Consider the following 12,870-nt stretch of genomic DNA (forward strand, 5'->3'; position numbering starts at 1 on the left):
TGGCGGTTTGTCCCAGCGTGATCTTCCTGGGAATGGCGGCGGAGAGCCGAGCCGAGCTGATACGAACACATGTTCTCATGCGAAGACACGAAGTCCATGTGTGGTCGGATCGGACATGGGATTCCAGGCCGAGCCGGTCCCATAGATTGGGGTCTTTCCGAGCCCTAACTGGTCGACGCTAGAACTCGGAAGGAGACCATCTCCTGTGCCGAGCCGAGCCGAACCGGGATGATCGTGGGAAGATGGACACTCGATCCCTTAAAAGATCATCGGTTCGGCTCGGACCGAACATGGAGGGCCCGGTGTGAAGATCCGGTCCGAGCTGGCAGAGGCGATGCTGAGTGATGATGACGTGGAGGTCAAAGTTTGACCACTGAGAGTCAGCTCCAAGGTGGATATTGACCAGCCACGTGTCGAGCCGTGATTGGCTGTTCGGATCGATGTGGATTTTCCCACAAACAAGTAGACTTAACAAAGCGTCATATCTCATCAAATCGTGCGAGAGTGGAACCATATGCCGAACGCCCTTTGGTGCCAGATTTTTGGATACTGAACCCTGATCCTGCCGATGATTTCATAACAAAAAAGGCTACATATTATAAGCACCAGAATGCCAAGCGGACTGTATTTGGGTAGCACTACGACCATGCCCGAAGCAAAGCCTATCATCATTACTAAAATGGAACACTGTATGAGAGTTGAAGATGGGACTAGAAGGGCCTGTGACCGTGAGCGAGTTTTAACCAAAAAATGATTAAACACCACCAAAATTGATGAAAAGAAAGAGAGGGCATCGCATAAAAAAAACACATGGAAAAGTGCCTTCCCATGTAACATTGCCATTCCGTTGCTTTTGAATCCTCCAGGCATGGTGAAAGCAGCTGCAAATGTAACAGTTGCGATAAGCATTGCTACCACTAGATTGGTATCAAATCTTTTATCCTCATCCAAATAAGCTTGCAGCTCTTCTCTATTTCCTTCAATGTCCCGCTGTGTTCTGTGAGAAGTGTCATTCTCCTGAGAATCCAATTTAACAAAATCACGGCACACTTGTTGGAAATATGGCACACCAATGGAGTGCCCCAGCCAGTTTGAAAATGCAATACCAAAGCAACCCTGAAACATAGAGAAATGAATTATTACTTACTAAGGCTAAAAGTAAACAAATATAGCACACCAATGGAATGCCTCGGATTCAGAATCATACTACATATACATATACAAGTATACGAATACAACCATGAAATTATATTTATGGCTTTGTTTGAAGCAATGGATTAGATTGGATATATTAAATGACTAGATTCGATCATGTGTATTTAAGGAAGAAACTTCTAACTTGAAAGAAGCAGACGAGAAGTGATGGATTAGCTATAAGGGGAAACTTATCCCTTCTGATCCATGAGATTAGTGGGAACAAGTTTTCTATCTTATTCATTCAAGTTAGAAGACACCTCCATTTTCTTCCTAGAATATACATGCATCTAGTCATTTAACATATCAAATCCAATCCTAGGTACCAAACAAGGCCTATATATTATAGTTAGGACTGTACTTATATATGTTGTGTACCTGTCCAGTATCGTCGCCAAAGTAAAAGTCCACGGCCTTGGAGAATTCCTTGTTGATAGCAGCCTTGTCCACTCTACGATCTCCTGTCAAAATTCTTATAATTGGTTGTTTTTTGTAAAAAGCAGCTAGATGCAAAGGAGTGTTTCCATCGTTATCTGCCTCATTTATAAGTCCCTCAAAGTTAGGCGTTTTCAATATGTATTTCACAACACTACTTTGATCACCTAAAACTGCAGCATGGAGAGCTGTTTGGCCTTTGGCATTGCGCAAATCACAAGTATCAGGCCGACATCGAACAAGCTCTCCCATTACTTTGGTGTGTCCGGCATAGGCGGCGACATGGAGAGATGACATTCCGGATTTGTCCAAGATGTAAGAAGCACAACTATCGTGTCGCATCAGCACTTGAGTTGCTTCAAGATTTCCTTTAAATGCTGCATAGTGTAAAGGAGTCCACCCAAGTGTGTCAACTTGTCTAATTATATTTGGATGTTTGGACGCCATAGTCTCCACAATGCCTAGCACATGTTGATGCAGAAAAATGAAAGTATAATCATCCATTCAATAACGATCAATGAATCACCACATGGAAGTATAATCATCAAAGATGAATCCAAGTTATATATCAGTTACCTTTGAAGGTTTTGGGTTTACGAGTTACCGCCACATGCAAAGCTGTAACACCATTAATCCCCTGAAAAGAAGGAGATAATTGACTCACTTAAGATGTAATTAACAATGGATGGAAAGCCATTGGTAGTAGCTAGGAACAATGTCGACTCATTAGCAGTGTTCGTTAAACAACACAACTCAGGATCGGCTTGCATTAGCAACTTGGTCACTTGATCACGACCGTATCGTACAGCAACATGCAATGCTGTATCCAGTTCCAAGTTAGGCGTTCGTAGTAGCTCTTTATAAGCTTCACCATTCGCTGCTCCGCTTTCCACATCAGTTTCTTGTTGCTTAGTTTTTGCATGATTAATGAGGAACTCAACTACTTCACTGCAGCCTACCATGGCAGCAACATGAAGGGGAGTGTCACCCTTCTTGTTGGTTACCCAAAACAGCGGAGACTGCCTTGGGACGTTTTCAAAGAAATTTACTTGCTTGAATTCAGCTGCGATGTGAAGAACATTATTTTCTTTGGGCGTTTTCTGAAGAAGAAGATCGTTTAATACTTCAACATCTGTAATTCTTCTCAAGTAACCAACATTACCTGATGCTGCAGCCTCATACAGACAAGGATCCATGGCTTTGAACTCCATCTCTTACCTTTGTCAATGGTTTGTTGATAACTTTCAATCCAGGAAGCCAACTAATAATGAATTATTTTACATATTAGTACCTAAATATGAAATTATATTTTAACACAAAAGTCTTGGGTTATTATATATATGATTGCAATCAACTTAATTAAATTCGTGGTAAAGGAACTACCAGTGCAATCGAGAGGGTCCACACGCTGTGTCCCCTGCAATCAAAATCTCACTCGTTTTCAATCCCATCAACTTCTTGTGGTTGACTTTCTACAAAGTCTTGGTTCAACTACGCTTTTATTTTAATTCGCGCTTAATGTTGCATGCAAATATGCAATCCAGTAGTGCTTTTAACAATTTCTGGGATTCTAAATGAATTCAACCAAAATCGATTTGTCAGTTAGTTTAGATCATTTTCTCATTTGATTCTTGTCATTTAATTCATTTAGTTCCACAGAAACCAAATTTCGCATTCTCCTAATTCATCTACCCTTTCTACATTGTCACATAGTTTCAATGTTTCATTTTTAAGTAACGATTTGATTCAAATACTGACCAAAATCGAAAACTGATTTAAATCCTTTCGGATAAAAGTGTATTGATTCCAATACTGACCTAAATCCAAGTCTAATTCAATATTCTGCCGTAAGATTTATACATCATGAAAAATTTCAGCTCCTTCCTGTCAACTCGGTTCCATTTTCTGAACAAGATGCATCATCATTTTCCATGTCTCTCACCTTCTATGTTCTCTGTCTTCCCTATTACCTTTATAGGCACCAACATCTGCACTTCTTTTTTTATGAAAAGGATCATCTCTCTTGTCTCGACTGTCATCATCTACATACCTCTTTCGATTGTCTCTATCATCCCTCCGCTCAGCATAGCTATCATACTCTGCACTTTTCTTTCTATAGTCTCCATTGTCTCTCTTTTCTGAAAGGCTCTCATTAGTTGCACTTTTCGTCCTGTACTCTCTGTCACTACTCCTTTCTGCAGGTCTATCCCTATCTGAACTCCTCTTTCTGTAATTTCCATCACCCCTCCTCTCTGCATAGGTTCCAACATCTGCATATCTCATTCCACTCTCCCACTGATCTATCTTATCATCTATGTCTCTTCGTCTCTCCTTATGCTTCTCTCTATCACTATCTGAACTCCTCTTTCTGTAATCTCCATCACCCCTCCTCTCTGCATGCATACCATCATCTGAGTATCTCTTTCCACTCTCACGTTGATCTGTCTTATCATCTATGTCTCTTTGTCTCTCCTTATGCCTTTCTCTATCTCTTCGGTCCTCAAGATGATCTCGGCCACTTCTGCTTCCACCAGATCGACCTGCTTTACCGTCTCGACTAGAATCCTCTATGTATCCTCCGCTTCTGTTGCTGTGCCAGCCCCTATCACTGGAGTCTTTATTTTCTTGATCCCTATACCTCGGGTCCTCAGAACTCTGCCTACTCATTTTTTGTTTCTCAACTCGGTTATTTGGGTCACGGCCTTGATGTCCCTTTTCCCGTCTTGGACTTTCTGGAGTCTCTCCATCAAATACCATCTCATAACTACAATGATCATTTTCATATCAGTTAAAATATTTATAATATATGAGAGAGAGAGAGAGAGAGAGAGAGAGAGAGAGAGACGTACAAAAAGAGAGACAGAGGGTACCAACCTAGAGTTGTTGCCTCCACCTCGCTGTGCATTATCATCCTTTAATGTGTACTTTTGAGGTTGCTGTTTGCTGCCAGAATCACCAGTGCAATCCTTGGCGATGTGATCAAGTGCACCGCATTTGAAGCAACCTTTGCCTACAGCCACAAAAAATAGGAATTGATTAACTAGAGGAGAAAAAACATTTTCACATGCAAGATACATTCTGATGAAGAGTAGAATAATGTGAGATTGCCCTTGGCATATTGCAATAGCAATGACCATAGGACAAATCCTTCCAATAAAAAACAACCTCCAGGAATTTTCTAAATCATTTATTTGTCTCCAATTTCCTCTTTATTTTACATATTATTATTAATTTTTTACTTCTGAAAATCATGACTCAAACTCAACACCAAACTACCTAGGTGCCCTGGTGCATATTGTTGTCTGTACAACAAAATGCACTCCCAGGTATTAATTGATCTAATATAAGTTGCATATGAATTTACCAATTTGATCCAAACTAGAAATTTCCAGATCATACATTACGTTTCCTCAATGATCCCACCAAAGTACATGATTCAACAAAGACCACAAGAATGACACATACTCCAAAGGATATTTTGTCATGCAGGAAAAGACATGTACAACCTATTACAGATCTTTCACATCAACAATCAATCTCTCACAACTATGATTTCAGACGTTCATGCTATTAATTAGACAGCACCACAAACAATGCCCACGGCTGGCTAAGTTGATGTTCATAGGTTCAGTTCAATTTTGCTGCAGGTTGGGTTAGTTGATACATGAATGTTCAAAAAAGAACAAAGTTACAGAGAATGATAACACATAAAAAAATGGACAAAGGAATAAAGCATATATCTTTTCTGCGTGCTTTAAAGTCTATACCTTTGCCCATTTGGTTATCTTTGCGCCTGTACTGGGACCACAGCTTTGCAACACTCTGACTAAAGTCCACATGTATTCTTCGGTCATCAATCAAAGCATTATCCATCTACCATAAAGAAAATGAAGAAACGAATAAAGAAAAATGGGTTCAGATAAAAAATAAATTCAAATGATTTTGCTCTTTATCTATTTAAAAAAAGAAAAAACTCCCTACAAATCAGAAGCCAAAGTTTGCGCAAAGCATTTATACAACCCTTGTTGAAACTTTAAAAATACAGATAAAAGGAATGGACATCACTGGATGCTTCCATAAGGTATTCAACATCCCAGTTCCCTATTTGGTTTGGACAATCAAAACCTAACTTGTAATAAATGCTAATCTAAGAAAAACTCTGAATGTTCTGTTCCCAAGCTCAGCCTTGCCAAAAGAAGGGAAGAAAATTTCAGCCCCATACATCACCTTAGTTGATGTTAAAAAAATCCAAGATTTCCATCTTAATAATGATCTTTATAAAATTGTTACCATAACTAAGAACTAGATTAAGAATCAAATGAATGGAACAAGTACTAGGATTATCGGGCATGCAGGCAGGGAATGGATATTTGATTCAAGAAATAGGTAAATTCATTCTTTCAGCATACCTTAAAATATGCTTGTTCACATGCCTCTTTGGTCTCAAATTCTGGCATTACAAAACATGTCAATGATTAGGTTACATAATCGAATATTTAAATACTACTTTAAAAATTTAAAAAGAAAATAACAAGAAGAAAAAGGACAGAGAACATGATAGTACTTAAGGTCGACTGTTGAACTTGTGCATAGAACTTAAACGGACAAGAATATTGGAGGGGAATATGAATGAACTTATGCATCAGAGAACTATACCTTCTCAAGCATGGCAGAAAAGAGAGTGTATATTCTACCACAAAAAGCAAAAAAGAAAATGTACTAAAATAAAATCTACTCACCTATGAATGCATAGCATAAACTATCTCCGGTCTTAAAATCACGGATTATATCAGCCCTGTCATCATTGAAATATCATCACATATGCATCTTTGTAATCCCTAACCCAACAACCCCAAACTTTAAACAATAATAATAATAAATAAATAAAATTGTTACTTACGATTGCACAGTGCCAAAACGTGAAAAGATTGTGTGCAAATCCTCATCCTGCATCAAAAGCTAAACTTCTTACAACAAAATATAGTAACCAAAGCCAAAATTCTAGTCACCAGTCCACACCACAAGGTAAAGCTAAGAAAGAAAATGGGGAAAAGAAAAGCTACTTACTTCAGTGACTGGATTCAGTTTACAAACAAAAAGAACGGTGTCAGGAGGCTTTATCTCAACATCAGGAATATCACCAATCTGTTACACAGATATGACAATAGTGGAAAAAGGAGGATTAAGCTGTGAATACACAACATCACACACTGCAACTAGAATCATGAGATTATGTTAAAGGTTCTTACACTCTCAAGTACGACCGCACTGGAATGTGCATCTTTGGCACGAAGACGCTCCTCAAGCTCTTCTGGACCTAATTGTTCATCCATAGGAACCCAGTCATCTTCAAGCCGCACATTATCATCAACCTGGTAAGAATAGAGATCAGTCAGAACTTTGAAGATCTTAGAATACAAATTAATTGTTAGCCCACATCCTAACAGCTTAAGTTTTGGGTAATAGCAGTAAACCAACAGACTTTATCACATATCACAGCAGAAGATTCCGAGTTCGAATCCTTACAATCGAACCTTTCTAATAAGATTTGAATTTCACATGTTGGGCTATCTAGTGACGGGGAGAGACCCACATCATGTAAGGGTTGAATATAAAATAATTATTGGCCAACATCCTAACAGCTTAAGATTAGGAAATAGTGGTTAACCGATAAAACTTTATCAGAAGTAGTCAGAATAGGGTCACTATGTTTATACTACAAATTGGCAACCATGCTATATGAGAAACCTATGATTTCAAGCTGTATATGTCATTTTTTAATTTTTATCTTCATTTGGTTTTTTAAACTGCCGGATAAATATTAAATAACAGTTACAATTAGTCATTACCTCATCCTTTGGTTTTCCTTCTGGGGAGGCATCAGGAATTAACTCAGCCAGTAGTGAAGGATCATCAAAAGGATCCTCCAATATGTAGGTATGCTTGATGCTATTCAGACAAATAAAATATAATGGTATAAGTGAGAATGAAGCCAATCTAGACTGAAATAATCAGAAATTAAAATAATATATACAATGAAAAACAGGAACCAACCGGATATTTTTATAAGGTCTGTTGTTCTCATCCACATAAGACTCATTGATCCTTGTCAATGTCTCAAGTCCCTCTGCTATCTCCCCAAAAACCTGCAGTGACATACATTGCTTGAGGAATGCAAGGTATAACACAAAAACCAAAGAGAGAAATCTCTGCTAACAGAAGGTAAGAAAATAAACAAAGCTAAGCGTCTATTTCAAAACTACCAGACCAACAAGACCACATCTAAATCATACAATTCCTTTTGAGCTCTTTAGGGGTAGACCAACCTGAATAATCACCAGACATGTATGCCAATCTACTTATGTAAGTTGTAGATTATATTTAATACAGCCTACATAAACATACACAAGGAAAGGTAATCATGTAAACCCCTCAAAAAGAGAAAAGAAAAAGAATACTATTGTACAGGTAAAATCCTATATTTACATATGAAACACAAACCCATAAGCATTGAGGCATAGAAAGGTACATAAAAATATATATTTTTCACATGTAGTCAGTGCATCAGTTGGTTGGCATCCCTCTCCCATTATCCAGCATTTTATAGCAGATATAATGACTAAGATATATTGCTAATTTTTTATTCATTGAATTTTTAATGACATTTAGACCAAAAAAACTATCGCATATGAGCTATTACAATAACTGAGTCACTCGTCTGCTCCTATCTTTGTAAAGGTCCTTCAAGATCTAGATTTAAGCCTCATTAACCTAAGAATCCATCCACCCAGAAAGGAATTTAGAAATCAATATAGGTTCCTTAAAGTTGACAAAGTTGAATAAGAGAAAGGAATTCAGTACATAAATGGTAAATGATATGTAGATAGGACTGGCGACTTACTGTGTGCTTTCCGTCGAGATAGTCTAGATCATCACGCAATGTAAAATAGAACTGGACAAAAAAAGTATCAGCACATCAGTGCAATGTATTTGAAAAGTGAAAAGTTCACTATTCAAAACGCATAAGTTTACAAAGAAGTACACAACTCAACTAAATAACTCTTATTCTCAATAAGATTGATGCAGGGATAACAAATTTATACCAGAAAAGCATTAATCTTATACCTGAGAAGCATTGAGATTCTCTCCAGCACTAGCCATGGCAACAGTGCCTGTCTTAGAATGCTTCAAATCAAGATGAATCTCATCGCTAAAAAAGCGAGCCTGATCACCATACAAAAATCTGAAAGTAGAACATAGTACAAAGTGAGTATGTGGGGTAATCTAAAAACTAGAGTCAGTTACCTTATTATTCAGTAGAGTGATTGATAACCACAAACACAGCCTATTCAAAATTAATGCACTATTACTTGTTGCTGTGAGGAAGGAAAGAAAGAAAAAAGAAAAAAAGAAGGAAGAACTGTAGGTAGAAAAATATATTTAAATACTTCAGCAAAATTAAGGAATTCTATGTGAGACATGTTATGTACAGCAGTAAATAGCTCATGCAGAATTGCTTACTTGTAAATTGAATCACCACCAGAACGTGTTCCAGTTGGGTCACCAGTCTGTGCCGTAAAATCCTTCTGAACCGTGTGAAAAAGACACCCATTATAATACTTTATCCTGAATCAACCAATATAAAGGTTAAAGAAAAGAAAGAAAAAATAATGAGAAGATATACTAAAAACAAAAGCAACGATTCATAATTAAATTTAACAGATTCAAAAAAGTAAGCATTCAAGGAGGAAATAATCTCCAAACATGAGTTAAGATAATAGAACTTAAAAATATTCAGATGATTTTTGAATAAAATTCATATTCCAATGAGGGATGACACTAATATCCCTAAAATTCTGAGGCAATAAGAAACTTTATGAATTCAGAAAATATCCCTAACACCCAATGAGCAATTGACAATAGAACCCAGTATTTAAACAAAGCTAAAGAGAATCTCAAGACTCAATAGTTAATGGGAATCTAACATGAACCCATTTTTATGTTCTCAAAACCCATGAATTTAATCCACAGCTAAAGTAACAAAGATGGTTTGGTTTCTGAGAAAATGCATTAAATTGAACAAAAAGAGAAGCTCAAGTCTTAGATATTTATTTACTAAGCTTCTTAGCTGAAATAACAAAGACCTCTCCTCAATCTACATAAATCAGCACAACAATAAACAAAATTAAATCGAATACTTTTAATTAGAGGTGAAGGGAGAGACTTACTTGCAGAGCTTTAAGAAGTTCTTACAAGTCAGAGGGCATTTGTCTGTGAACAAATCCACAACAATATCCCCTAAACTTGTCACTATAAGCACGGACATGTTCTCTCTCTGCATGCATTAAACGCAACTATTAAATTCATTAACTAAAATTACACTATATATATATATATATACACGTACGTATAGCTTAAAAATCCAATTGGGCCAAATTTAATCTGAAAAATACGTTTTCAAAGATTAGGAAAAAAAATCTCATATTTTGATTTTCTGTTTCTTAGCACTTAGATATCAGAAACAAAACCGCAAAATGCATTAATTTGATATTAGATTGAAAATCTTATAGCCCAATATTGCATTACAAAATAAACTGCTTAAAATCTACCAAAATCGAAAGCCTAACGGTGGTTTTCGACGAACCTTTTGTTCTTCCTTTCGAAGCTGAAAGAAGGGCTGTGCTAGCTTTCCGCGAAGTAACAAGAGCAAACAAAGAGAATTACAATGAAACTACAAAACCCTAAACTCTCAACAGACAGCCCCAAACACCAAATTTTGCGGGAAAATTCGCGGCTAAAATTAACGACCTGACTCCTGAGAAAGAGAAACTCACTCGACTCTTTCAGTGACGTTCCAAGTAGGGGTGGGCACGGTCCAGTACAGTCCAGTGCTCACCCCAAACTGTGCTGGACTGGTGGAGCATATCCAGTCCAATCCAGTGCTAGAAAACTGGAATTTGGGCTCAGAACTGGACCAAACTGAACTGAAACAGTTCCAGTTTGGTCCGGTGTACTGTTTATAGCTGGGCCTTAGCCCAATTAAATTTTTGGGCCAAAAATAATTTTAAAACATGTTTTTTTTTAGTTTTTAACAACAAATCACAACATTTTTTTTAACAACAAATCAAAACTTTTTTTTTTAACAACAAATCAACCATTTGTTATTCAAGTCACAAGTCACAACAAATCACAACAATTCAACATTTAACAATTAACATATAAAACATCAAGTCATCAACATTCAACCATTACATTTTTTGTACCATTTCAAAACCTACAAGACATCAACCAATAACTATTTCACAACCTCAAAGACTCGAAGTTACAAACTATTTCATCACCCATCAAGATTCAAGACATCAATCATACATATAACTATACAAAACTAACTACTTAACTTAGTAACTTACTAACCATATACTATTGCCCAAGACTCCAAGTGCAAGTAAATTAAAAAATAAAAACCAACCAAATACAAATTACAAACCAAAAACAAATTACCAAATACAAATTACAAACCAACCTAATACAAATTACAAAGTACAAACCAACCAAATACAAATTAAGTTACATAACTAAAAATAACACAAATTAAAATACCCTAGTCAATCATCAACCCCCTTGCCACCAACCAACCATCAACCCCCTGCTACCAGCCAATTGTCTTCAAACAACCCTGTCAACAGCCAATTGTTTTCAAACACTATAAATAAATAACTGGCAACTAAACAATAGAATTCAACTTAACAAATGAAAGTTTTCGAACTTGACAGATTCACAAACAGATTCGCAAACAGACAAATTCACAATCACAAAATGACTAATCAGTAAACCCAGCACCAGATTAATCAAAAACTGAGAGCCAGTGTGCCACTAATCAGTAAACCCAGCACCAGATTAATCAAAAACTGAGAGCCAGGTACTTACCAAGAATGGTGTTCTGTCTTTTTTTCCACGAATGGGTCTGGACTCTGGAAGCTAGAAGATCAAACCCAAACAAGTAAACAACAAGTAAATCAGTAAATCAAAATTATCAAACCCAAAATCAAATAAATCAGAAAATCAACCCTAAATCCCTACATCAACCCTAAACCTAACCCTAAATCAAACCCTAAATCCCCAAATCAAACCCTAAACCTAACCCAAAATCAAACCCTAAATTAGTAAATTAGACAGAGTGAGATATGAGAGACGAGAGATGAGAGATGAGAGAACTTACCGACGGGTCGAGAGGCGAGACACTGAGACACTGAGGGGAGATCGAGAGTTGTTTGAGTTTCTGTTTAGGTCGCGAGAGGAAGATCGCGACGGCGACGGCGACGGCGAAGGACTAAGACGATCGTGGGTTTGAGACACTGAAACGTGAGAGTCAGAAGGGAAAGTGAGACACTGAGACGTGAGAGAGTGACTGCGAGTTGGCGACGGCGACGGGAAGAGAGGAAGATCGCGACGGCGAGTCGGCGACGGACTTAGCCACTTAGGGTTAGGGAAGAAGGGAAGTGGGTTTTGTATCTCAGAAGGATCGCTGATCTAAGAGGTGTGGCTGAGTGAGTTTGAGTGAGTTGAGTGCGTGAGGGTTTAAGTCAAAGTGTCTAAGTGTTTGACTGTTTGACTGTTTCAAAATTCATGGGCGTGTGACTTTGTGTAATTAAATTGGGGTTTCAACTTTTATTGGGGTTTCAATTGGGGTTTCATTAGGGTTTCAAGTTGACCATGAGTCTAATTGGGGTTTCAATTGTGGTTATATAGTTATACTTATATTATATAGTTATATATGTTATATACTTATTACTTATATATGTATAGAGTAATTAATATAATTTAGGGTATATGGTTATAGTTGACTATGAGTCTAATTGGGGTTTCAATTGGGTTTATATACTTATATAGTTATATATGTTAGATACATATATACTTATTACTTATATATAATATATGTATAGAGTAATAAACTAATTAATAATTTAATATAGTTTAGGGTATATGGTTATAATTGTATTAGGATATAGGGTTATAGTTGACTATGAGTCTAATTGAGGTTTCAATTGGGTTTATATACGTAGATAGTTATATATGTTATATACTTATATACTTATTACTTATATATGTATAGGGTAATTAATATAGTTTAGGGTATATGGTTATAATTGTATTAGGATATAGGGTTATAGTTAACTATGAGTCTAATTGGGGTTTCATTGGGGTTTCAATTGGGGTTATATACTTATATAGTTATTAGTT

General features: G+C 36.8%; 1 protein-coding gene and 1 pseudogene across 3 annotated transcripts; both read right to left on the reverse strand.

Annotated features, from left to right (window-relative positions):
* Positions 1 to 484: 484 nt before the first annotated feature.
* LOC147297699 (protein ACCELERATED CELL DEATH 6-like) lies at positions 485 to 2,876 on the reverse strand (annotated as a pseudogene). The gene is made up of 3 exons (XR_015124089.1): positions 2,206 to 2,876; positions 1,573 to 2,090; positions 485 to 1,116 (listed from the first exon to the last, which is right to left on the reverse strand). The product of XR_015124089.1 is annotated as a protein ACCELERATED CELL DEATH 6-like (transcript).
* A 504-nt stretch (positions 2,877 to 3,380) lies between these two features.
* On the reverse strand, positions 3,381 to 12,194 carry CYP59 (cyclophilin 59). 2 transcript variants are annotated; one of them, XM_086229090.1, is made up of 17 exons: positions 11,849 to 12,194; positions 11,557 to 11,607; positions 10,274 to 11,305; positions 9,858 to 9,964; positions 9,151 to 9,255; positions 8,755 to 8,872; positions 8,531 to 8,581; positions 7,684 to 7,775; positions 7,479 to 7,578; positions 6,879 to 7,001; positions 6,697 to 6,774; positions 6,530 to 6,576; positions 6,369 to 6,424; positions 6,039 to 6,079; positions 5,397 to 5,502; positions 4,504 to 4,639; positions 3,381 to 4,393 (listed from the first exon to the last, which is right to left on the reverse strand). In XM_086229090.1, exons 4-17 carry the CDS (start codon positions 9,953 to 9,955, stop codon positions 3,568 to 3,570), a joined length of 1,977 nt encoding a protein of 658 aa, XP_086085216.1. In that variant the 5' UTR covers positions 9,956 to 9,964; positions 10,274 to 11,305; positions 11,557 to 11,607; positions 11,849 to 12,194; the 3' UTR covers positions 3,381 to 3,567. The 2 variants fall into 2 exon arrangements, with proteins under 2 accessions (XP_086085216.1, XP_086085217.1); XM_086229091.1 differs by lacking the exon at positions 10,274 to 11,305.
* Positions 12,195 to 12,870: the final 676 nt, after the last annotated feature.

Source organism: Dryas octopetala, chromosome 1 (assembly GCF_963921425.1).
Source record: "Dryas octopetala chromosome 1, drDryOcto1.1, whole genome shotgun sequence".
Lineage (NCBI taxonomy): Eukaryota > Viridiplantae > Streptophyta > Magnoliopsida > Rosales > Rosaceae > Dryas > Dryas octopetala.

Coding starts and splice junctions, on each gene's coding strand:
- CYP59 (XM_086229091.1), bottom strand. CDS start 9,955: ATGTCCGTGCTTATAGTGACAAGTTTAGGGGATATTGTTGTGGATTTG. Junction 6,775..6,878: donor GTGCGGTCGTACTTGAGAGT/GTAAGAACCTTT, acceptor TCTGTGTAACAG/ATTGGTGATATTCCTGATGT. Junction 4,394..4,503: donor GGTGGAGGCAACAACTCTAG/GTTGGTACCCTC, acceptor TGATCATTGTAG/TTATGAGATGGTATTTGATG.